Source organism: Tympanuchus pallidicinctus, unplaced genomic scaffold (assembly GCF_026119805.1).
Source record: "Tympanuchus pallidicinctus isolate F22 unplaced genomic scaffold, pur_lepc_1.0 scaffold5, whole genome shotgun sequence".
Classification (NCBI taxonomy): domain Eukaryota; kingdom Metazoa; phylum Chordata; class Aves; order Galliformes; family Phasianidae; genus Tympanuchus; species Tympanuchus pallidicinctus.
The window spans coordinates 58,514,598-58,541,400 of NW_026294769.1; the positions used below are offsets into that span (position 1 = coordinate 58,514,598).

At 35.3% G+C, this 26,803-nt stretch overlaps 1 protein-coding gene across 2 annotated transcripts in view; it reads right to left on the reverse strand.

Moving 5' to 3' along the window:
• ANGPT1 (angiopoietin 1) overlaps positions 1 to 26,803 on the reverse strand; it is a 163,014-nt gene that overhangs the window by 38,419 nt on the left and 97,792 nt on the right. For both annotated transcript variants that reach the window (XM_052704682.1, XM_052704683.1), the window contains exons 5-7: positions 17,973 to 18,100; positions 12,626 to 12,727; positions 525 to 691 (exon numbers count right to left, since the gene is read on the reverse strand). In XM_052704682.1, coding sequence (XP_052560642.1) covers positions 525 to 691; positions 12,626 to 12,727; positions 17,973 to 18,100 — 397 coding nt within the window. The remainder of the gene's footprint in view (positions 1 to 524; positions 692 to 12,625; positions 12,728 to 17,972; positions 18,101 to 26,803) is intronic.

A 26,803-nucleotide genomic window follows, 5' to 3' on the forward strand; every position in this document is an offset into this window, starting at 1 on the left:
GTGACTCAGAGTGAGTGTTCCACCTCCACCTTTGTGAATCAATGTTTTATCTACACACAGTAATATACAGCATTCTGATTTTATTCTTCACTTACTCTAAATTTTAGTTTGGAAATATCAATATTCTAACAGTGCTTTTGAGTAACTTTTCCTATCTCCATTGCCACACTCTTAATATTTCCAAGACAAAAATTTTCAATTTGTAATGTAATCAATGTTTGTTTTTTTTTTCCTATTCAATCAGTTTTGAGTTGTGATGCTCTTAGGTATGCAAAAATTTATGCAATTTTAAGCACTTCTTACAAATAGGGCAATTGTTTGTTCACTCTTTATTTCTCAAATGTGTTAGTTTTTTTCTAACCTTTCATCAATGAGAAATTAGATTGCTATGGCATTTTCTTAGCATCCTTTTGACTCTACATGAAAATCAAAATCATATTATTATCCTTTCTCATATTTAACAGGGAAACAATGAACAATGTTTATCGCTCAGCAGAGGAAGAAGAATTTCAAGAGATTCTTACCTGTAATTTTGCTTTTCATTTCCTATGTGAAATCTGTCATACTGTGAATAAGCCCGGTTTCCTTCCCAGTCCATTAATTCAATTCTTAGAGAATATTGCCTCTGACTTGTAATTGCAAAGATGAATTCATTTCCCAGCCAATGTTCACCTGATGGGCTACCAAAACCCTGGAAAAAAGTTGACAGAAAAATTAGATTTAATTATCATAATTTATAGAATATTTATACAATAATAACATCACCATCACTTTTTACATCTATATGTATACATCCTATACATCTTAATTACTGGTCATGGAGTTTCTGTGTCCTAGTCTTTAAAATTAGTCTGTCAATACTTAACAGGAATGAAAATTGTGAAATTCAACTGATATTTTTGAGGGCAGTGGATATTATCAATTGAAAAATCACTTCCCAATTACAAGACATTAATAGTAGGATGCTAAATTTCTATAAGGATTGCTCCAAAAGTAATACCTCCTATTTTATTGGCAGATAACATGAGGTGGATGCTGGTGGTATGGCAGTAGAGGGTGATCCTTCCCACCAGTATCTCATTATTTTTTGTCACCGTGTAATAGATGTCAGCTGAGGGACAGTATGGCAAATAGGCATCTGACACAGGAATGCAGATGAAGCAAAAGTATGAAACTGAATGACTTCATGAGAAAAAAAATACACCCACTGACATTCACTGATACTTGCTGAAAGTTTCTGTAAACCAAACAGTGGATGTGATCACAGTGAGGTGGTGGAAGGTGTGTTTCAGCAGTGGAACAGAACAGTGGATCACTTCCACTGGTGCTACTTTTTAGAAGCATGGCATGCATCATGTTCATCGCTGGCAAAAATGCGCAGCTAACAGTGGAGACCATGTTGAAAAACTGTTTTGTAACAGAGTTTGCACAATCAAACAGTGTTATTTCTCTTTTTGTATCTTTCATATTTTCCATGGTAATAAATAAGAGGCTTTACTTTCAGAAAAATATATGTATATTCATCAGTGGCAATATTGAACGTAAAGAATTACTGTGATACATTTCATATGATTCTATAACTCATTATCATTAAGACAATTAAACCAAATGAAAATTCTATTGTACATTATGACTTTTTAAAAATTATTTATTTATTTACATTTATTTAGATTACACACTGAACTGAAATTAGCTTGGAGGACATTCTGACAATCTCTCTGCTGTGACTGTGCGCTATAACTGGTGTCAGACCTTCGGTTTAAAATCCTCTTCTGCATATAGCATATGTAGGACAAGACCCAGCCCATGAGTGATCCCCAGTTAAACTATTTTTTTTCCCCACTCTTGATCTACACAAGAGTCATATTGCTTAAGATTTTGTCTTCTATAAATTTCATTTTTTCTTACCAGGCTGAGGTGGCATAAGATATCTATATGTGTTATGTTACTTTGAAATCTTTAATTTAAGGAGATCGAATATTTTTATAGATTAGCCAAAGCACAGCAGAGGATAATGTAGTTAAAGGTACCTAACTCTCCTTACATTTCATATATTCAGATGATCTCATTTCCAAGCTATACAATTCTCTAACATGAAAAAATGAAAGAGAAAACATAACCAATGTTCAAACTGCACTCCTAATCACATATATTTTTTGTGCATCCTCCAGGTTTTAAACTTATTTATGTTTAATTAATATTTTACCATAATTAAAAGCCTTATTTAGCACAAAAAAAAAAAAACAAACAACTATATATTAAATTCATTTTTCTTTACAAACTGTTATTTTATATCTGAGAACTACTGGCTTCAAACAGTAGATATTATTTAAAATTGTAATCTATTTTTGCAAAGAACTGTTTCAAGGTTACTAGTTCATGCTTTTTCATATTTCTAGTGTTAGTAAAAGTGGAAGCTGGAAAAGTGCTGATTTGCTTATACTGATATGCCAGGAATGTTTTTAGAAGCCCCTTGTGAAAATTTCCTGATTAAATTACATGAATGACAAAATGATATTCTTGCTTTGATACAAATTCACCTTCTGGTACTAAATTGTGTCTGCCAGACATATGAAAGAAATGACAGAAGTTAACAATAAAATATCTCTAGACTAGACTGCAATGAATGTCAAATATTTTCCTTTACCGTTCACTATGGTAAGTTACTTTCTCTCTGCAGTGCTCATCATTGTATTAACAGATGATATTCTGTATGGCTACCCTTTAGCTCAGAGGGCATGAAGTGATACTCATGTATCCCACAAAGTGTTTAGTCTGCAAGAACTGAGATTCAGCCTATGGTGAGTCTCAGAGAGGACTTAGACTTCAGTATAGAAGCATACTGTTACTCCACACTTCTTTTCCTGCACATTATTTCTATTATTATATATATATATATATATTCTATATATTATTACTATATCTTCCTTCTCAAAGGGATGATTTTCCATTTTAATCCCTGTGGATCCTGTTTGTTGTGAATCCTATTCTGTTGATATCTTGCTTTGAACAGAACAATCTGTCAGTTTGAGCTCTGCTCCTCACACTTTCCCATGATGATGGTTCTGTATCTCTCACCTACTGCTTTGATTCTGTTTGCATGCATATTTTAATTTGTACATGCTTTCTAAAATGTAATGGCCTATTCCTTATCTACATAAACCGTGCCTGAAGCTGAGTGGTTTCCTACATTTCATATCTGTTCTTTTGATCCTTTCCATCACCTCACCTTATCTCTCTGCCCTATGGCTCTCATACATAGCCACTCCTGCTGCAGCAATGTTGGCAGTGACCTATTGGAGCAACCTCAGCCAGTCTCTGACATTCTCTTTTGCCCACGGTTATTGCTGCTTGTCTGAAAGGAAGGGAAAACATACTCTGCAGGGCTACTCAGCAGGTAGTTTTTCTCCCTAAAATCCAGACGTGATAAGTTCTTTTATCACTGGAGCTTAGGTGTCTATATACCAGTCAAAATATGTGACATTGATATCTATGTAGCTTCTTATTCTAGAAAATATATATTATTATTTTTAACAGCCTTCTTCCTTTAAAAGAAGATTTTTGTCAAATTCTTTCTCCCATTTTCTCACTGCTGGCAAGCAGTAGGGGCTCTCCTTTGAACTGTGGCTCTACTGAATTATATTTGTCTTATCTTATTTAAATTACAGCTTATTCAGGATATAGTACATGTGGCTTTTTAACATTGTGTTCCCATATGTGTTCTATATGAACTCCAGACACCATACATAATTATTCTGAAAATAATAATTTTTCTTCTTCGCATTTACACTTCCTTCTCCCTTTTCACATGTTATTACGCTAAGATGAAAATCTGTTGCTAAGTGGTTTGCTCTCCTGACCACAGGAAATGAAGCTGAAGCAAAAGAAACAGAAGGAATATAAAAATGAAAAAAAAAAATGTTATGGGGAAAGTCTCTGCATTAGCAACATTTGAAAGAGCTACTTTATTGAAAATCAGATTAGAAAATAGTAGGCTAAAAATGATTTGTGTTTCATATGTACTGCTGAATTTCTCAACTAATTTTTTTTTTTAATTGGTGAACAGCATTCTCAAAACCAATTTCCATTTACAATTAAAAGCTTTTTTGTTACTATATACTCAAATAAATCTCTTGACATGCCCTAATTAGAAAAAAATACGTATTTTTTTATTATCGTCTCTATCGTGAGACACTCCTTTTAAATTAGACTGCTTCTATGAAATAAAAACAAAGTAGTAAGCAGAATACAAAAAATACCTCTGAAGAAATGAATACTCCTTAGGATGGGTACTGTATTTTATTAAGCACTTATTATGATTGGAAACCAAACAAATAAACAGGTAATCAGAGCTTTATTAGATCTAAATCAGACACTAGTCTGATTTTGTGTGAATTAACTTTTAGTTTGCATTCCTACCCTGACGCTGGTAGAGAAAATGATAGCAAAGAAAGATCATACAAGGCTGTTTTGATTATACCTCAGTGCCTTCAAGCACAGTTCTGAATTTTATCTTCAAATGGAAAATATTTTTTTCTTCAGCCATAAGACTTATGGAAACAAGCTTGTGCACTTGTGATGCACACCTGTATGCTATTTTTATGAATTGCCTGGAACAGTTTTGAGAATGGGGTCTACATCTCACAAACATGAAGTTCAACAAAGTTTCAGGAGAACTGCTGCATGGAGTGTGCAGGCCCAGGGAGATGAAGCAGCTTTCCAGCTACCTATCAGCAGGAGCAAACCAGCCAGCCAAAAGCAGATATTCAACATATATTGCCTCTGAGGTATCCTTAGACATCTGGGAGAGATTTGATGGAGATTACTAACACCACAGCAAATCTTAGAAAATACTTGGTAGAAATTCAGGGAGATTTTTAGTAATGAGAAGGGACTTCAATAAGAGACAAAATTCTGCAAAAACAAACCTCATTAGGATTGCTCTTTGCAAGTCGATTCAGTAATGAAAGTCAAGCATTTTAGTCAACAGGAAAGTTATACACATTCTGCTGTTTAACTTTGTGCCAAGTGATAAGATGCTTTCAGCCTTGCCTATAAACCATGTTTATCAGCTTACATGGGAAAAAGTTGTTTATTTCAGACCCCAAAGTGTTATTAAATGTATTTGTTTTCCTTCACCTATTGGCTCTGTCAACATTCTTGGTTTTTTGTATTCAGATGACTGTAACAAATGCTTCATGTTAAAAGTTTGCACTTAAAAACAATGAAGTACAAGAGGTGTTTCAAGCCATCCTCAGCCATCAATCTAGTAGAAGAAACATCTGTATTTCATGAATGTGTTTGTATTTAATTATAATTCCCTTTGAAACCCAATGGGGTTTCAGTGCTGTTCCAAAATTGCGTTTATAGTGACTAAGAGACACAATTTTGTCATTAACTTTTTGTATTTCATCCATTAAATATTTCCAAGTACAGGAGTTAATTCCTTAAACTTTAAATTTTACTGGGCACTTCAATTTCCCAAAAAAGTGGTTATCATAACAGGAAAAATTCAGAAATTTTCCAGAAGTTTTCAGAACTCTCCTACATTTCCTCATGAGCACTCTTTAGAAATTGAGAAAATGCTTGCATTCCCTAATATATTTTCTCAACTGCTCAGCATTAGTCACAGGCAGGATATACAAATCTTTGCACTGACTTAGCGTAAATTATTTTCATGTTTCATTTTATTTTTCACAAACTGGAAATACATTTTTGCAGCTGTTGAAAACTGCATTATGATTGCATTTTGGCCAAGTTTCACCTGAAGTTAGAAAAAAAGATGTTTAATCACAGTTAGTGAGTAGTTTTGTTATCAAGGAAAAATCTTGTGGTGTTTTGCACTACATTTAGAATGGGTCTTGAAGACATGATAACACAACTTACTTTCAGAGCAATATGTTTATGTACTAGGATGAAGTATATATGTACTAGGATGAAGCATATATGTACCAGGATGAAGCAACGAGTTTTCTGGTTCTTTATGCCTCCAGCTATATCATAGAATTGTGTATGTTTTGACACAATGTCCAACTGTTTTATATATACATTATAAAAGAAAAAAAAATGTTTTGTCCTTTTATATGAATTAACACATAGAATCAAAGACAATAAAAGCATATTTTATAATTACTCTAGATGATTTCCAGGTTCTACTTCACCTCATTTACAACAGCATAATGATTAACAAAGACAAAAAGCAGTCATGAGCACAAAGAAATTTAATTCAATACTAAATTGAAAAATGATCTGAAGAATTTAAGAAGTTGATACTTATTCAAAAATAATAAGTAGGGTGCAAAAGACTTTTATTAGGTTTGGCAAATGCTGTGGGGGTATTCTACTTAAATCATGTTACTCCAAGTTTATTAAAAAATTATCTCTCTTACTATATTTATTTTGTCTGATAATGCTCATAGGAAGCTTTGACTTTTTATAGACAAAATAAAATTGAAACCAGACACAGTCAATATATTCTATGGGCTCATCTCCTGTCAGACAATTCACTGAAAAAGGCAGATAATAATTCAGTGTTTTACAACAGCAGTGTCTTCCCAGAAGCCATAAAAAATATTCAGCTCATTTTGCCTTAGCTTAGGATGTGGCATGGATTTTGTTTAAGAAGATAATTTCTTAAAAGTTCAGAATAATTTTTCATTTTCATCACATCGGATTACTCACTGTATATTTATTTTAAAATAAACATATGGCCTATAGAAACAGGTTAAACTTTTCTGAAATAACCAATGTGTTAAATAATGCTAACTTAAAAATACATTAAAATAATAATAAATATTCATAGTTATTTTTATTAAATACAAACAAATACTTTGTGCAATGTTTCAAAAATATGTTTGGGTGGAACTCAAAGGCACCTTCTCCAAAGTTTAAATGAAAAGTTACTTTCAAGCTAAATACAGAACTAACTGTCTGTACAATTATTCCCCACTTGAATTATTTCCCGCAATCTTGTTCAAGTTCTGCAGCCATTCTTGTTCCTTCTAATCCAAATGTATCAGTAGACACAGAAATTATTGTCTTTGTCCTTTGTCCTTCCTTAACGTACAGAGCAGATATCCTCATGAGGAAAAATCCCAAAAAGCAGATCCCAGTTTTGAAGTACAAACTTCACTTAAATGGTACCTCTGGACTGGCAGTGAGTCCCATACAGAGCACTTTCCTCCAGTTATCTACATAAAATAGCCAGTGATTCTTCCTCTTGCCTGGATTTCAGTCTCACGCCTTGACTCTTCAACTAAAATTAGGTATTTCCTAACAAGGCAGGCTACTTGGAGTACCCTTTTCCCAAAGTGCCTGCACTCTAGCAAAAATGGATCCTGGGAATATACAGATACTTAATGTGGCTCTTACTATATGTATTCAAAGGAGATGAGGAAAAGAAAGCTTGATTTTGTATTCTAAGACAAACTAGGAGAAGTTTATCTTCTGTTATTTTCAAATAAATAAATTGTATAGATTAGAGGTAAATATTTAAGTCCTTAAAAAGAAAAAAGTAATTTTGTTTCATTTTGGGAAAAAAGAAAGAATTTTGGAGGTAGGACTGAATTTTCTTCCACTCTCTCTCTCTCTCTTTCTTTGCTTACAGGTTGCTGTTCTCTCTTTTATTTGGACTTCACTGGGATACTAAAAATTGAGTGAGAGTAGAAGATTAACATGAGTCAGATAATTATAACACTGATTTGACATGAATTCTTAGGTGAAGGGCTGCTTCAGTGAGTCCCAAATGGAACAGATCAGGCAGACATATATCCATCAAAAGAAAACTATTCAGTGATGAGAGCATACAACGTTCATTTGGAGGATAGCAGAGCAGGTACCAAAGGATCTCTCTCCCTTATTAAAAAATAAACAAAATCTCTCAAAATATCTGTTGGATTTTGTAAAATATCATGCCCACCTTTTGCTTAGAGAATGTCTTCAAAAAGCATTAAAAACTATATTCAATACAGCATAGTTAAAACGCAACTGCTCAATACTATGCTAATTTTTTTCATCAGGAAATATTCCAAAAAATGAAGAGGCTTTCTTGTGTGATAGCATCTCCATTGCCTAGTCTAGTGATCCAGAGCTCTCTGAAGCAAAAATGATTTCGTTCTTGCTCCCTTAGATCCTGTGGTAGAAGTGTACACAGCCTTGGTCAGAACTAAACAGTTTCAAGAGCTAGCCTCTACTGGACAAGCTAAACCTCAGAAGAAGAGGAGAATATGCTGGCTCATTTTGTAATACTGATGAAAATGTCAATTATTATTACAATTAACTGAGTAGCAGTTTCAGTCAGAAGTGATTTTTTAATAAAGTATGGTGACAGGAAGTCCTTTATCAGAGATGAGTGAGTCTCTCTGAAAGCCGTTACTCACAGGATATCTTAATACAAATTCCTGTCACTAAAAATCATTTCCTTATATCCAAATTACTTGGTAAATGTTTGAAAGAAACAAACTACTTCTATGTTATATATTCCACTCACTTGAAGTAATAATTTTTTTTCAGCTGAAGACAATTTATAACCCACATCTTTGAAATGTACTATTTGTAAGAAATGTATTTGTGCCTATATTTTATGAAATTATTTGTGTCTTAATCGTGTCTTTTTTATCCCCTTGCATTCCTCTCTCATGAGCTTATCCATGTAACAAATACCACTTGACTTGTCTTGGTTTTTTTACAGTAAAGAAGCAGCATGCTTTCTGTCTTTTCTGAGGATGTGTATTCCCTATTTTTTTTCTTTCTTCCAGGTCCACTCTTGTTCTGAAGAAGTGAAGCCTCAGGGGAGACATTATAGCTCTCCACATCTATCTGAAAGGAAGCTGTGAGGAGGTGAATGTTCGTATTTTCTCCCAGGTAACTAGCAAAAAAGTAAGGTAGTGGACTCAAGCTGTGCAAAGGGAAGTTCAGGTTGCATATTACAACAAATTTTTTGCTCTGAATGAATCGTCAACATTGGAACAGGCTGACGGGGAAGTGGGGGAGTCACTGTCTCTGGAGATGTTGAAATATGGCGGTGTGGCACTGAGGGACATGGGCAAGTGGGCACAGTGATGGTTGACTGACAGCTAGAATTGATTATTTTAGTAGTCTTTTCCATCTTTAATGATTCTATTATGACCTGTGATTCTCAAAACCTTCATTTTTCAGGAAGGATCATGCTTGCACTGCAATGTAATTTGTATAGTTCTTCATATTACTGTCAGGGAAAAAACTGTATCTGCTTCCTGCAGAAGTTATAAGATACACTTCCAACTAGACTGATAGATAGACAGAAACAAGATAGATAGAAAGATGCATAGAGTAGACAGACAGTCTAATTGGAACCAGCAGTTCTTCTCTTCAGATGTGTTTTATTAAGCCAAAGAAGTAAGGAGAACCTGATCTGAAGACTGCTCAGAACAGAATTCAGATGAAAACTTCACTCAGATGAAAAATTGCTCAGGTAAGCTATTATTTGTTTGTTTGTTTGTTTGTTTGTTTGTTTGTTTGTTTGTTTGTTTTAAATACATTCTCTTTCCAGAAGTTAAAACTCTAATTCCCACTTCAAACAAAGAAATGTGAAAAACATCAGAAACCTACTTTAGGGTGATCCTATCTGCTATTGTTAAAGGAATCATCTGATAGTAATCTTTAAATATTTCTGATAAGATACAAATAGTAAAGTGAAAAATCCATTGCAAGACATGAAAGAGAAGATACAGTAAATACTAATAAGAAAAGGATAGGAGACTGAATTCAAAGGACTTCCTCAGAATTTCTTCAAATTTATGTACCTGAATATATAAAACTGATATGATCTATAAGAGTTTGTATTCAAAAATGAGTTATTAAGAACAAATGCACAAATTACACTGCATAGCATATGACTGATGTAAAAAAAAAAAGGACTGATAAGAACTTATACCAATAAGAAATAAGATAACAGAATAAATCTGAACAAGACTTATTCATTAGCTACTGTTTTAGATACCAAATAAAGTTTAGCTTTGTTTTCCAGAATGGGGATTGGACATAACTGAAAATGGAGCTAAAAGAATGAGGAGAAGTTTGTAGCACTGTTATCACTAACTTTGTGGTGATTAAAGCGTGGATTGAGTTGTGCATTTCCTACTTATGAAATATTTATGGCTGCTTTATCTCTCTATTGATATGTTTCATGTGTTTATGTCTGCAAAATACAGTGAACAGGAACTGAATTCCATGAATCCGTGAGGCACCAGTGTGAAACTGAGTCAGAGACAGTGATTACCTCAAGGTTTTTCAGCAGGATTAATCAGTGATAACTGGGTAACTTCTGTAACCAGCAGTGTTGTCAATCACCTTTACAGAGAATATCCCATATCTATCCTTTCAGAGCTACTTGTCATAAGGGTCTCAAGGTAGAGTTAGAGAAAATATGCAAAGGTTTCATAAAACTAGTAGAACCAGAAATCTGTGAAGGTGCTAGAAGTACTACAGGTTGGTGACCTGAGATTCTTAGCCCAACATCAAAGCTGGCATTAAGTATTTGCTTGTAACAAATTTTTCCAGTGTTTTTGAGGTTCTTTTCCCATAAGAACTAAATGCACTGAAGGTAAAAAAATCTACAGAGATTCATTACTGCTGTTACATCATCATGATAATGCTTATTTCTGTTAGATTAGTGAGATAAAAGCACAAGAAGAATCTTAGAAAATGTAGAAAACACGTCTGAGCATATTTTAAGAACTGCTGCATCTCCTACCACAATACCTAGTTTTCATTGGAAGAAAAAATAAGTAGATGTGTTAGAAAGGAGCTGTGAAGTGACCTAATAAACTCTGCACACCCTCACTGAAAAAAAAAATTTAAAAAATGAGGCAATTAAGTCAGTAGTGCTCTTATGTTGAAGCTCAAACTCCTTCACATTAGAGTAATATCCGATTTCTTTTACCATCTTCAATTGTCCAGCATTTGATGGGATAAGATAGCCACAGCTAGAGGCCTTCAAAAGTAACTTTGGTGGAAGCAGAGAAAAAGCTATATAGCAACTGTATTCATCATTTATAGGATATTTATCAGTTAAGTCTGAAATAGACTACAAAAGTGAGCCATCTACTAGAAGATTGTATTTTCATAAAGAAAATGAAAACGAAAACGAAAATGAAAATGAAAATGAAAATGAAAATGAATTCAGATTGCTTGAACTAGTCAAAACCCCCATGATCCAATCCTGAAAGTGTTCATACTGTTGTAATGGAAATTAAAAAAAAATAATAATAATAAAAAAGAAGTGGTCTATGAAAAACCAAATGAGGAAATACTGGAGTAAATGTCCGTAATTCATGTGGTGTGTATAAATTAAGTTAGATTGCGCACACAAATTCTAATTTTTTCATGGGTAAGAATGGTAAGAATAATTTTAAAATCTCTGGTTCACCCCCCCAGAATGACATTTTGCATTTTATTTGACTTCATATCAAAACAGAGTAGAGCAGTTTTCAAATTTTCTGCTATATTAAAACTCCAGACCGCCTGATTTTCTATTTTTATGTTTTCTAAAAATTATGTCCAATTTTGAAAAATCATTCAAAAATATCTGTCATTTCAATATTAATTTTATTTCACATATATTAACTAACAGTTTATATCATCTTTTAATCCATTATCAACAAGGTCTGATGTCAAGAACCTAAATGGTTAATTTTTCCCTAAAATTAATATTTTCTAGTTATATAAAAATACTGAAAATAAAGCATCCTTATTTTGGTTAAATAATCCAACATTCCTTTTATTTACTTATTTATTTTAATTTTAATTTCTGCAACAGAACTTTTCTGCATTTAAATTATTACTGACTGGACCTTACTTTATTTTTTTTTAGCATTTTAAATATTCTTTCAATACTGTACCTTTCAAAAACTGTTAGAAAAATGATTTTCCTCTTCCATGCTTGTAATACGGTTCTGAAAACTTCACAGAGAATGTCTCGGAAATGAAATCCAGTTCTCAGGAATTCAAAGAAAGAAACTCCGTGAAGAAGTTTGATCCGGGAATGAGTGAGAAGCTCAGAAATTATTTAGACTGGAGTAAATTATTTTTTTAAGTTGGCAATGGGAAAATAACCAGCTAATGTAATGCTATCTGTAATTTGGTAAGTTATTTATTGTCCTTTAATTCTATTTGAAGTATCAACATTTCCAGTACATTGTCTTAATTGGCAGAGGTCTTGTGTGGCTTGGGATAAACCCCAGTAAAACTCTTCATTCCTATCTGACAAGCTCCAAATTCTGAAGGAGTTCCCTTTAGTTAAAGGCATCCATGCATTAGGAATATCAGTACATCCTCATTACCCATCAATGTGACACCAATTCCAAACTTCAGAGAGGCAGACAAGGCAGTAACGTTCTTTACTATATATGCCTGGACATCATCTCATTTTAATCTCAGTAACTGAACTGACAGAAACCCTAATTCATACAAAATAATACTCAGCTGAGCAAAAAAAAAAAAAAAAAGAATATTATGACTTTAAATAGTAATATACATGAAAAAGGTAGTTCATAAAGGACTATTGGACATCACACCATTAGAAGACCATCTTAAGACAATGGGAAATACTATTTGAAATCTTTCTCCTATGATTCTTTTACCTTACCATTTTGTATTCTTTCCAGCCTTTCTGGAAATCCAGGCTCCCATCTTCTCGGTGCTGTATAACTGTCCATCCTCCTCCATTGATTTCCATATTACAGAAGACCTGTGCAGTAACAAAAAAAAAAAGAGATGCTTGCATTGGAATCCTGTCATTTTAGAGGTGGAAAATGTGAATAATGGAATTATGGAAGCCTGTTTCCCTATGGATTCATGCTTTATGCCTTTGATGTCATGCTCAGACCCCATATATATTCAGTGTAATTCTCTCAGTAAAGTCTCATGTTCATTCAGAAAATTACCCATTTAAAATGGATATTTATTTTTTATTCATTTTTCACTCTTCTTACCCTACATTTAAAAAAAATATAGAGGATACATTATAAAAAAAATTGCAAACACTACTTATTCACTTTTCTTTGTATGTGGTGATAACATTCATTATTGTATGAAACAATTTTAAGATCCAACTAAGTTTTTCAGTGCTCCTAATTAAAGCAAATGTCCCTGATTTTCATTCCCAAGTACTTGTCCACAGCAGCAGAGTGGCACTGCAGCTATCCTAATTTTCATTCGACTGTGTGCTTTTATAGTTATATTTTGTTTTTTAAGGTGCTAATAGGTGAGAAGGTGGAAAGGGTGCAACCTATCAGTTTTAGCTTTTGGCATTCACATCGACAAGACAGCGCTGGAAAGTAACTTAGAACTTCAAGTTGCTTTGCCAAATCAAACGCTAATATCATTCATAAGATCTCTTATTTGATAAAGAACCATATTCCACCCTCAGGCAAAACAATTTAGATCTTTCCTTCTCATAACCATTGTCACAGTAATCCTGTGCAAGAGCTTTTGTTTTAATTTGCTCCAGGCATGACCAGCGAAGACACTGTGTAGGTACAGGAAGGAAACAGAATACTGAACAGTGCAAATATGTGAACTTCATTTAGGTTAACCACAAGAAAACCCACAGATTTTTACAAATATTTTGGCCCTATTCTTTGTTCTGGGAAGATGGTGAGAGTCAAAACATTTATCTACAAGATTTAATTTCTTAATCTGATTTACAGTGAGAATTTCTAAATGATGGATTCACTTTCCTTACAAGTCATGTGAAGCTCCCATGAATCCATGCCAATTTCTAAAGCATTAAATCCTCAACTGTACTAAGACTACTAATTTTAAAGACACACATACCCAAAAAAAAAAAAAAAAAAAAAAGCAAGTCTTTTTATTCTAGAATAGAAAAAAATGCCTACTAAAGTACTTGAATGTTTTCTATATAACATAGCAGATTAAAGGAGAAAACTGAAGAGTGAAAGAAAGATTTACAGCAGCTGTCATTGTGTGGTCTAGCACTTTCTATTGTGGTAGACACAAACACCTGCCACACTAACAGGGTTGCCAAGCTCCTTATAGATGTTTGCTGTGCACAGTTCTAGCCAACAAATGTCCTGGACTGGCTTCTGGCCCAGGAGTGTCAGAGCACTCAATCATTAAACAACTTTTAGCACGTTCTGATGTTTAATCCTCTACCAAATAAAGAAAAGGATGAAGTTACTTTGAATTTTTACACATCTCTACATTTTGAGTTTGTCATCAACAAAAAGAACCTGGTTTAAATTAAAAGGATATCCAAAGTGTTTCACTACTGCCTTAAAGGTATGAATAAGTATACCCAAGCTATTAAAAGAATCATAGAATCATAGAATCATAGAATGACCTGGGTTGAAAAGGACCACAATGATCATTTGGTTTCAACCCCTCCTGCTATGTGCAGGGTCACCACCCACCAGACCAGGCTGCCCAGAGCCACATCCAGCCTGGCCTTGAATGCCTCCAGGGATGGGGCATCCACAACCTCCTCGGGCAACCTGTTCCAGTGCATCACCACGATATATGTGAAAAACTTCCTCCTAATATCTAACCTAAACCTCCCCTGTCTCAGTTTAAGACTATTTCCTCTTGTCCTATAACTATCCACCCTCGTAAACAGTCTTTCCCCCTCCTGCTTATATGTTCCCTTAAAGTACTGGAAGGCCACAATGAGGTCTCCCCAGATCTTCCTTTTTTCCAAGCTAAACAATCCCAGTTCTCTCAACCTTTCTTCACAGGAGAGGTGCTCCAGCCTTCTGATCATAATGGCCCTCCTCTGCACCCACTCCAAAAGCTCCACATCCTTCCTGCACTGGGAGCCTCAGGTCTAGACGCAGTACTCCAAATGGGCCCTCACAAGATTTGAGTAGAGGGGGACAATCACCTCCTTCTCTCTGCTTGCCACCCCTTTTTTAATGCAGCCCAGAACACAGTTGGCCTTTCAAGCTGCAAGCACAAATTGCTGTCTCATGTCCAGCTTCTCGTCCACCAGGACCCTCAAAAGGCATATATGGAATTATTTGTACATAATTCACAGTTATGGATTAAATTATTAAAAATGTATAGTAATAATGTAGAGGTCACTGTAATTCTACTATGAATGAAACTGGTCGGATTACCTCTTAATGTACATTAAGTGCTTCCACAATATGACTTCACAAGTCAACACTGTAGATTTGTATCAACAAGCTCCAGATTTAACAAGCCATTTGAGATTCAGGGAATATCTCTCTGGTACAGAAACCAAAGCTGGAGGTAACTGAGCAAGAACCAGAGTCTTCACAGTGCATGCAGCATCCATATAGTTAATGGGTTAAAGTTCTCGCAGATGTACTCAGAGAGGTCATCAATGTGAATCTGGTAGAAAGCCCATAGGCAGAAAGCAGAGCAGAGGGTGAAGATAAAATTCATGGCAGTGCAGATTTTTTGCAGAGTTGTAGACACACAGATACGCAGACCCTGCCAGCATTTAACATGACAATTTCAGTGCAGTGCACACAGAAGTTTATAGAAGTCATCCTTGTGATGACTTTAGATGACATTAAATCAGAGTTACAGAGTGAAGCATGGTAGGATATGGAGATGCTGCAGGCACTCAGAACTGTCCCCTTGGCTTCCTCCACCTCCTGTAAAAGCAATGACCTCACCCTCATTGCCCCTTTGTCCTCATCAGCCTCTCTTCTCCCAGTAGCTGCCCTCACCTGTGTATAGCCCTGAGTGGACTCCTGCCTTTGCTGTCACTATGACTGAGGGATAATTGTTTATCAACATCATCAAACACACGCACACACACCCCTAAATAAGCCAATTAATTAGCTTAATATTTTAAAGCAAATCTTTTCCCTTCTCAAAGATATGGAATATAATTTAGATTCTTTTCATTAGAAATGAATAATTTATTTTTCATGTAGGATTGGAAAACATTTTAAGCCAATGAACAGTTGAAGCTAGAGGCATGAAAGAAAATTTGCAAGCTGTTTTTTTAAGCATATGAAAATGAGCCATATAAATGTTATGGAGCTGTAAGCATAAAGGACAGTTTTCTATGAATATAGGAAGATATGAAGAGCAAAATTATTATAACTGATAGTAACACTTGTACAGATGATGAAGGGGCTTTTGCTACTCAGTGTCAGGATGCAAGTATCCCTAAGGAAATACATAATGTAACAAAAGTTTATTTTTATATCCCAAAATATAAAATTGCCATAAATGAGGCAATTGCTGGTGGCTGCAGGTATTACAGAAGGCAACAATATTAGGCCACTTCAGAAATGTAGGAACTGTGCACTGCTGTTGTGGTAATCCAGATAGCTGAGCCTGCTTTAAACAAACAGGTATGTCTCCATGGAATTCAAGATATTAGCATGGATCCCAGAGCAATCTAACTGTGCCAGCACGGTGCTGTCTCTGGGATAATTAGTCCTGCCACAGTGATGCGCTGATCTGATTTTGAAGCTATCTCAACTGGAGTTGGTTCAGCTATCTCTGCACAGCACTGTTTTGCAGTCTATTGATACAATCTGAATGTCTGAAAAAACATCTGTTAAAGCAATTAGACTCCTCACTTGACTAACTTGAACATGCCTAGGATCAGCTTGTACTATGTTATCATTAGGGCAAGACAGAAACAGGTGCTAGCAGAAACTTCCTCAACACACACACATTCCCACATATTCTAACTAAAAAGGAAGCCTCCAAGGGAAAAAAAAAAAAAAAGAAAAAAAAAAAAAGTAGTACAGTGATACCAGCTGAGCTGTGCTACATGTATTCATTGACAACAGTGTCTGCAAACAGTGATATAAGCATGAACACTGAGTAGCTTCCATTGTGTTACTGCACTTGTAGCATCAGTGAAGTGTGTTTAGGTACTCAGATGCTCCTGTAAGTATACCAGGAACATAAGTGCTACAGTGCTTTCAGATAGCTACTGTTTTTCATTGCAATCCAGATTCTGGAACTTTACTAAGGCTAATAAGGCTAAGTAAACCCAACTTGTGCATGCAATTCTGACTTTGGTGTAACATCTGTTTTGAGATGAACAGCTTCTATGGAACTGCTTTTGTTCTTGTCCTGTTCAGTAAAGCTTAAAGGTGTCTCTGCATTTCATATCATGTCCATTCATATTCATCAGACCTTTACTGGCCTTTGCCCAAAGCACTCTCCCATTCCAATTGTAATCGTGCTTTAACAAACACTAATTCCTCAGTAAACCATAACGAGTTGACATTCAGAGGCTTCCAAAATCTGTCAAAAACCAAATTCACTTTAGAAATAAATTTTACATACCTTAGTATCATTGTAAAGTGCCTACATAGAGTTACATTAGTAATATTTGCACTGCATTCTTCTGTTTGCAGGGTCACCATTTTACTGCAGTAAGAATAAAATCACCAGAAAGATAGAGTTCCCTTCCTCCCACCCAACCCATTTGCTGGACAACACCCTACTTTTCTCTGGCAAGTAACCAGCCCATAGCCATGGTGGGTGTTGCTCTCAGTAGTGCCCTGTCAGAGGGACAAGCCTGCCTTTCTCCCTGTGTAAATTACCCTTAGCCTATTTGTTCACTTTCCTAGCTTCAGTTGGCTCACTTTAGCCCCAAAATCACATAATATAATGGAAAAAAACAATTTTATAATAGAAAATAATAATCTTCTATGCCTCACTGCAAGCTCATTGGTGGTCATAGAGGGATTCAGCTGAACTTACTGAGTGGGAGGAAGCGAGTAAACTCTTGAGTGCAAGTTGGAATTTGGGAGAGATTCTCTGTCAGTGAGAAAGAAGAATGTCTGGAATAATACACTTATCATTTTCTCCATTCTACTGTATTTTTTTCAAGTCTGAATATAACCAGGTTTATTTGTTTCAGTGCAATATTTTGAAAAATGAGAACTTCCATAGAGGCTCCAAATGCTCCTTTTAAGGTCAGAGTAACTTCCCATTTACAAAAATGAAAATAGACCATATATTTGCCTTACCTTTTTAGGATCTGAAACGTTGTTAATATAAATAGTGTAGACACCACTTTTGTTAAAACCAGATTGGTATACATCTGCACAGTCTCTGAAAGGCTTTTCTTCCTCCTTCTTCACATTCTTAAGTAAAACTGCAAAGCAGAGAAAAATACAGTAATATAAGTTACAATAGTAATATTAAGCGTGTTTGTATGAGAGACTCGTGCACTTTGTATTCACTTTAAACATTCACAGTAATAACTATACTGTGATCCTCAGTAATTGAGTAAATTCTATTAAAAAACTATTATGAAACTGTCAGACAGATGGCAGAGGAGGCACCAGCAGAAATAAGTCATGATTAAAATAGCTATATAGAGCATCCTGTCTACAGAGAGATGAGCACAGCAGATTCCTTCTGAGAGCAAAGGACTGTGCAGCTGCAGGTGTTGTGCCTGAATAAAGCTGTGTCTGGGAGGTTGTCAAAGAACGCTCCAGCAACAGCATGTGGTGGTGGACAAGCTTGCTCAGTGCTGTGATCCAAGACAGACTTCACCTGAGAGAGCAATACAAAATCTGGGAGGAGAGTATGCCTTTTCTCAATGACGCACTGCCTTTTGAGCAGCTTTGGGGCTTGTAGCAAGGGAGATGTTTGCTTAAGTTTGCTTTTTTTGGATGCAGAGAATGGTTTCATGAGTTTTACACCTACATATAAGTTGCTAGATACAGCCTAAGGGAAAAAAAAGAAAAAAAGGGTGCTCCTGAAGTCAGTTATTTAGAGTCATGTTTAGTCTTTTTATGACTCAGAACAGAAAACAAGTAATATTGGAACACTGGTGCAGATCTTGATCTTGCATATCACAGATCACTTATGTGGGCTGCCCCAAAAGTAATGTATCCTATTTTATTACTCTGTCCCACAACATCAGAGGCAAATGATAGTAGAGGTTGGACCTTCCTGCCAATATTCCATTACGTTTTGTTACCATGTGAAAGATGGCAGCAGAGGGGCAGTCTGACATGGAAGTGTGTTTGGAGAAAAGGTGTGGAGTTGAATTCTTGCATGTGGAAAAGATTGCATCCATTGACATTCACTGATACTTGCTCAACGTTTACGAAGACCAAACAGTAGATGTGAGCACAGTGAGGCAGTAGGTGGTGTGTTTCAGCAGTGGTGACAGAGGGTCACCTCTGTTGGTGCACTTGTTTACAATTGCAGCATGCAGTCTAGCAAAAATTAATCACTCTGCCAAAATAAATTGCCAGGGATGGTGACCGTATTGAAAAAGAGTGCATTGCATCTGAGAATTTGATCTATTAAACAGTGTTATTGTTCTCTTTGTATCTGTTGTAGTTTCCATGGTAATACATAGGAGGCATTACTTTCTGAGTGACCTATGTACGCAGTCTAGGCTGAGAACTCAGGAGGGAATATTTGAGGATCCTGGTTTTAAAGCTACAGGAGATTCCCTGTAGAAGGAGATGTGAATGTTCCCTTCACTTTCACAAACAAAAGTAGTCTGACCCCACACAATACCGTAGAATATGATTTCATTCCAACAACACATACTTTAAGTACATCAGTATTCCCATAGAAATCCATCAGTCTACTCAGAATCCTAAAGTTAAACATGTCCATAAGTGCTGTGCATGGCTCAGGCCAGCACTTCATTAATCCCTTCAATGAGGAAACAACATTTAGGTCCTTCAGACACATTCATTGTTCTGTGACACAAACATTTTTTTTTTCATTTCTTTTGCTTGAAAATCTGAACTGTAAGTAGAAAAAGGATTGTGTCTTATTCAGTCTCAATAAAGTGGTCTATAATGTAAATCTTGCACTTAATGATAATGATGTGCAAAAGAGCAACAGTCTTGCACAGCATGTAGGATGATCTGGGCCATAAAAGTGTTTGCTTTGCAGCTTGATATGCTAACTCACCTCTGAACACTTCAAAGCAATAGTTTAGCATGGTGAATTTCTGCAAGATTACTTGTCATTGATATCACTAAACAGATACAGAAACTGAGGAAGAAAAATTTTAAGTGTTTTGCTGCAGTGGTTTCGTGAAAAGGCAAAAATGGAGAAAAAAAAAAAGAAAAAAAAAGAGAGAAAAAAAAAAAGAAAAAAAAAAAAGAGAAGTCCAGACTTGAATTATTATAAGATTATCCTACTCTCTAGATACAGATGCAAACAAAATCCTCATATTTTTGCCTTTCTACGCATACGTTGTGCTTATTGTTTTCTTTGAACACCATCAATAAAAATAAAACTAGGTTCAGGTACTTCCATGTGAACTTCATTTGGAAATTGACTACTTTGAAACTTGGAAAAGAAAGGCAGTGCTGGTGATGCAGTAGATGACACTTCCCTGTGAGATGGGGCCCTCAGCAAGGCACACAGAACACTGCATGAAGGTGTCAGGTTATAAATAAATCATAGAAGTGAAGCCTTCATGACTCGTGTTAATTAAAGATTTCACAATACTTTTCTGTATGCAGATGGTGTTAGCATCAGTGACCAAAGTCCAGCTTGAATAATTACTTGGGGTTTGAGCCAAATCCCAGAGGAGTTAAAGCAAAGCCTCTCATTGATTTCAAGGGGCTTTAGATTAAATCCATTCTTCCCAGCCTGACTTTCTCTAATACTGGTGTTTCAACTGCAGACATTAGTTTCTTTTGTCTAAAAATGTATTTTATTGTACAGAAGCAGAGTCTTCATTTCCTTCAGTTTTAACTACTTATATTTTAATATGTATAATATGTATTGAAAGGTCATGTTACCTCTATTTTACCATAATATACACATTGCAAAACACTTAAAGAGTCACTCAGGGATACTAAGATTTGAATTTGGTTCATTTTTAACTGAAAGTTAGACAAAAAATTTAAGGATTATCTCCCAAAGTTAATATTATCTGACTTTCAAATGAAGATTTTAATTCCAAATGAATTAGAATTAGATTTGAAAATAATTTTCTCAGGAAATGAATGTCTAAAAAGCATACTTAGAAAAATATTTTTACCTTTTGCTTAGAGATTAGAGAAAACACAACAAAACTTCTGTTGACATCAGAGAGGAAGGTGACAGGGACAGATAAATGTCTTGCATACGCTCAGTTTCTTCCTTCCCTTCAGTATCAGTCAGCTGAAATACCCAAGACCACACAAAACAGATGTGGTAATTTCCTACAGACTAAGCAACCCAATTATTTTACAGCAGTGGGTTTCGTGCACTGAACCACTGTAGCCAGGAGAAGACAGCTTTTTTTGGGTGCTTGTCCTCCCTCTTCCAGAAAACCAGAAGGAAAGCTCAGCCACTTGTGAAGCTACTTGAGCTGTTACATGTTGCAGAACAATGCATTTAGTAAGACAAGCACAAAATTTTCCTGAACAGATCATGCTGTAATTTACAAGAGCCTAAAGTCATCAGAAAACTAATACTCAGGAATGCTAATGGTAATGCACTTGCAGGATAAAATACGATTTTTTTAAGGTTAAATTTTGTTTTTCTAACTCAGTATTCCATATTGCTTCCAAATAACTTCTATTACTCAAAAGATTTTGTTTTTTTTTCCATGTGGGATGCTCCAAAATATTACTTTTTTTATTTATTACATTTATTACCACAGAAACAACAATAGAATCAAGGAGAACAATTTGATAGAACAAATTGTTAGCTACGATACATTGTTTTTCAACACAGTCACCACCATTAGCTATGCTTTTTGGCTAGCAATGAACAAGGGCCTGCAGGCCACACAATCTGCAGAGGTGACCTGCTGACACTGTTGTCACTGCTGAAACACAGCACCCACTGCTTCACTGTGCTCACATCCACTATTCGGTCTCCATTCATGTTTAGCTAGTATCAATATATGTCAGTGGGTGCAATTTTTTCCCCGTGGAAGAATTCAACTACGTACCTTTCTTTCATTCACATTTTTGGGTCAGAGATCATTTTGTCAGAGTGCCTCTCTGCTGCCATCTGTCACATGGCAACAAAATGTAATGGAACGTTGGCAGGAAGGTTCCACCTCTACTGCCACGTCACCAAGACTGTCTCTGACATCATAGGCCAATATAGTAAAATAGGAGGCATTTCTTTCGGATCAGCTATTGTATGACATTGCATAGACCTGGAATCCTTTATGCATCCAATGAATGATACACTGGTTGACAAATCATGAAGAAATATTAAAAAGTAATAAAGTTCAAGGAAAGAGCTTCAAAACAAATCATGTAGCCATTGAATTTCTCTGTTCAGCTTAAACACCGCAAATTTCTTTAGCATTTTCTAATGTTAGTTTAGCTATTTTCAGATACTATACTTAGTCAAAGGTTTATGTATCCAAAGAAAAAGATAAGTCTGTGTCAAGTAAAATAATATCATGATTTTTAGACCTGAATAGTTCGCCAAAATTTGGAGACCTGGAGGGTTTTTTTTTGTTTTGCATTTTCTGGATGAATAAGCTGGTGATGAAGTCATGCCCTACGAAGACACAATGTCTCTACATAAAAACCTCCTCTCCTGATCAGAAGATTAATTAACAAGCAAAATAAATTCATTTCACTGTATACCCAAAAGACCTCTGCTTAATTTTCAGTCCAATAACTTTCTCTTTCATTTATACTATCTATGTTTCCCCATCTGCGGAGTTATTTCTTTCAATTGTCAGTTCCTTGGCTTTATTTTTTTTTTTCACCAAAGCCTTGGATGACAGGTTGAGTCCAGGTAACATAGCAAGTATCTTCTATAAGTGCTCAGGGCTCTTCCAGCTGACTGTTCCCACATAGGTGCAAAAGCCCTGGCAATGTGGTTGCTTTGCAGCTTCACAGAAGGACAGGAATCCAAATAAATGTGGTTGCTCACCCAGGAGCTCTAAGACGCCAGAGCTGAGCAGTTCTATTGCTAGAAAATGCTTAGTAAATTAGTTTGTAAGGTTCTCTCAAAAGCAATCTGCTTTTCTACCCAAATATTAAAAAATAGCAACTAACTAACGAGGAAACAGCTCCTGAAATATGTAGTAATCTAAAGTCATCCTCTGGGAATAAAAAATATAAAATATATAATACGTATCTTTTTTCTTATATATATCAAAATTATCTAGTTTGATCTACTAGAAAAAATATTTCAAAAATTATACATCAATTTTTTCAAGAATTCTGTTTTTTTAATTAGGAAAATGAAGTACTTAATTCACTGTTTTTCAAGTGAATTGAAAAACAGATATTTGGTGAATGAACAGTGCAGTTTGTCTATAAATAACAAAGAACATCAAACTGCAGTTCATTATGTTGACTGAATCAACAAAATCACATTCATATTTACTAAATAATTTAAGTTCTGAACTGACATATTTTTGAAATCAGTTGAGACTGAGTTAATCACTAGAGTCCTGTGTCCTGTATTGATATTGCCAGTAAATGAAAGGCAGCTGTTGTTTTGTTTTTTTTTTTCTATGGTGGTGACTTAGTTGAACAGATTCAGAGATTTCTGCAGTACCTTATTGAATTATTTTATTTTCATGGCTTAAATGTTTCATTTACGCATATCAAATTTTCTTAGAAGATTCAGTAGTCACTAAACAAACCAAAAGACACAAAAAATATTCTTTGTGCTTTTGAATCTTAGAAGGAAAATTCTCTCTCCAACTTACTTCTCTCTTACTGCAAACATATTTTATCTAAATTCTACCTGCTTTGACAAAAGCATTTCATGTGTCTCAGGTGAGAAGCTTTTAACAAGTTGAAAAGGAGAGTCTTGTCGTTCTACCTACAGCTGCAGCATCTAAGGACAGGGTCATTCAAGGACTACAGCGTATTAGTTACTATCAGTATCCAGATTGCAAGCAAAGTTTCCCTTAATCTTGTTGTGGTTCCAGACACACAGTGTGGAATCCTACACTTCCATAAGATATCTTGTATCTCTAACCCTTTTTCCAGCCATTTGGGTGCAGCTGCTGTGCTCCACTGCCTTTCCAGTTAAAATTGCAAATAGCACCCGGCTTGCAAAGAATTGAATTGGGAACAGTTTGATAATGTTCTCAGAAGGATGTCAGTCAAATATCCCCAGCATGGAGGTCTACAACATGGCCCACACCATTCATATATGTTCCCAGAGTTAGTGCCAGGAGCCACAAACAGATCTCACAGAGAAAGGGTGAAGATTATTTTTGTTTTGAGGAGGAAAGTTACAGCCGCTCCAAGTTACAGCCACTCTTTTTTTGCTGACCTACAGCCAGAGGTACAGTGTGTCATTTTAGTGGCCTAGTCTTGCAGATACCAACCTCCGCTTAAGAACAAATATTGAACTGCAACATAGATGTATGTGTTGCACCAGTATTTCTTTCAGTAACACAATTGTGTTGGAAATGTTCTGTGCAACACAGAAGCAGACACAAAACTGGAAACATGCTCCAACTCAGATTTGCTCTTCAGACAAGCACGGTGCTGCCTGCAGACTGCAATGATAGCCATGCAAGTGCAAGTTTCTGTACCTGGCAAAGAAGATTTGAATAGTGCATATCCTGGACTCCAATCTGTTCAGATACATAAGAAGCTAATCATCTCTACTGCATGCTACAATTTTTTCACCACCTGAAGTAGATCTAATATACTTGGTTGACTCGGTGTCACACTCTTCATCATCTTTTTTTTTTAGAATTACTTGTTTAGTTTTTCAGGCACAGGATCAAATATTTTGCAGAATATTTGAGCACATCATCAATTATACTGTGGTACATAGTTTTTTTCTGATTTTTTTTCTGTTCATTCGTAGTAATTTATAAGATTTCATAATTTATTCAATTTTCCATTTCATTCATTAATAGTCAAGAAACAAATCCTGTGCATTCAAGATTTACTTGGGAGTTTACCTTGAACTTACATGGCTATTTAAGCTGGAAGGAAACAGAACTCTAGAACTCCTTCCTTGGCCACGGTCAATTGCTGAAAAATTAGTATGGAAAATGCTGACCTTCATTTGAACTTTCAGAGTTTATGGCAGTATGAGTAAACATTTTCATTTTATATTTAAGGGAGCATTTCATTATTACCCCCAAATAAATCTGCAGTGTCATTTAAATGAGTGGTGCTGCTCTTCCCATTGCTGTTGGTTGCAGTCTCCACAGCCAGAGTGAGTCAACTAACATGAGATCAAGCAGAAGGCTTGGATTTTTTTTTTTTTTTTTTTTTTTTTTTTTGAGGTGGGGGTTTAGCAATATCCTTTTTTTATTTTTTTATTTTCTTTTTTTTTAACAGGCATGTAATTCCACTGGAACAACTCCCTTAATTTTGCTTATTGTGTGGTTCTAAAATTATTAGAATGAACAGAGAAGTGAAAGGATTTTGTTCCCAAGGAGCAATGACAAAATAAAAAGTAGTCCTTTTGCCATCAACCCCTAGCCTTTCCATATTTCCATACTGCATGTGGGAGGTCCAAGTGAATGTGTAAACCTCTCTTAATATAATTCAACACAACTACCAAGCTATGCTGAAATGTAGTTAGCAAGGCTAAGTTGATTCTGCAGCCTAAGAACTAGCACAGTTTCAGATTCATTAGAAACACAAAGGATCATTACATACAAGAATTTCAGACCCATATTTTTAAGGGGAGAAGGGAAGAGAAAAGGCTCGGCAAATTAGTTGCCTCATACTAAAATTTACAGAAAAGTTTTAGCAGCTAACAGAATATTACATTTCTCTTTTTTTCCTCCCCACTAAGAGTGTAAAGTAAGAAAAGCAAACAATGGCATAGCAGGAGTATTGAAGCTATCCAACTACTTATTAAATAAATCATTTAAAGCAGAATTCCTCTCCTGTAGTGCTGCAGGAATTGACTAGGTCTTGGAAAATGATGTTAACTTAGTGAGCTTTCACCCTCTCCAGGGCATAATTATTTACTACCTAATAAATTACCAACAGTTATCAAGTTTGTTTCCCAATAAATCTGGCCTTAGTGACTGGTAACAACAATAATACTTCGATTCACTGCGCATTTGAAAGACATCACTTAGAAATACCATAAAGTGGTCCTCATTAGTGAGCTGAAATAGAATGCCTTATGGCCCGTTTACAAAGAGATAAAGACACTTAATTATCCAGCTGTAATATAGTTCCTTAATAGTTTCTGCTTGAGACAGCAGTTTTGTGAGTAACCAGCTATTCATGGAGAGATGAGAACTAAAGAAGTCTTTCACAAAATGCTAAAAGAGAGATTAAGCCGCTGGCTTTGTTTAATATCTCCAGTGTCCATATTTCTTTAATTGATTTATATTTTTCCACACAGAAACCCTAATGTGCATTTAGTGTTTCCAGTTGAATCATGCATATAAAAAAAAAAACTTCATTAACAAGCCATTTGGGTGACACTACCAGTGTTGTTGGCTGGTTTATACATGGCTGATATCCCCTCTAATATCTTTGCTGGAACTGAATAATACCATTTTCATAAAGCAAAGTGAAGAGCGATTTGGCACTGAGACATACTGTAGGAATGAGAGATGGCAATTGATTTCAATATTAATAACCAAGAACTGAAGTATAAAAATATCCACTCAAATTGTTCATTCCTCAATATTAACAAATATTAATTTGCTGTCATCATCAGTAACTCAATAGGGATAAAATACAGGAATCCCCAGTTCTGTTTTGGAGAGCTCTAATATTTTTCCCACTGAAAGATATATTAAATAATGTACAAGTCAATTAACTTATTTAAGTATGGTATCTCTATTAAAACATGGTCTGACTTGATCATAATTAATAAATTTAGTTGCATTTTATTGTACAGTGTAACTTACAAATGAAGTTGTCCTTGACTGAACAAGGTATATATATTTTTAAAATATTAT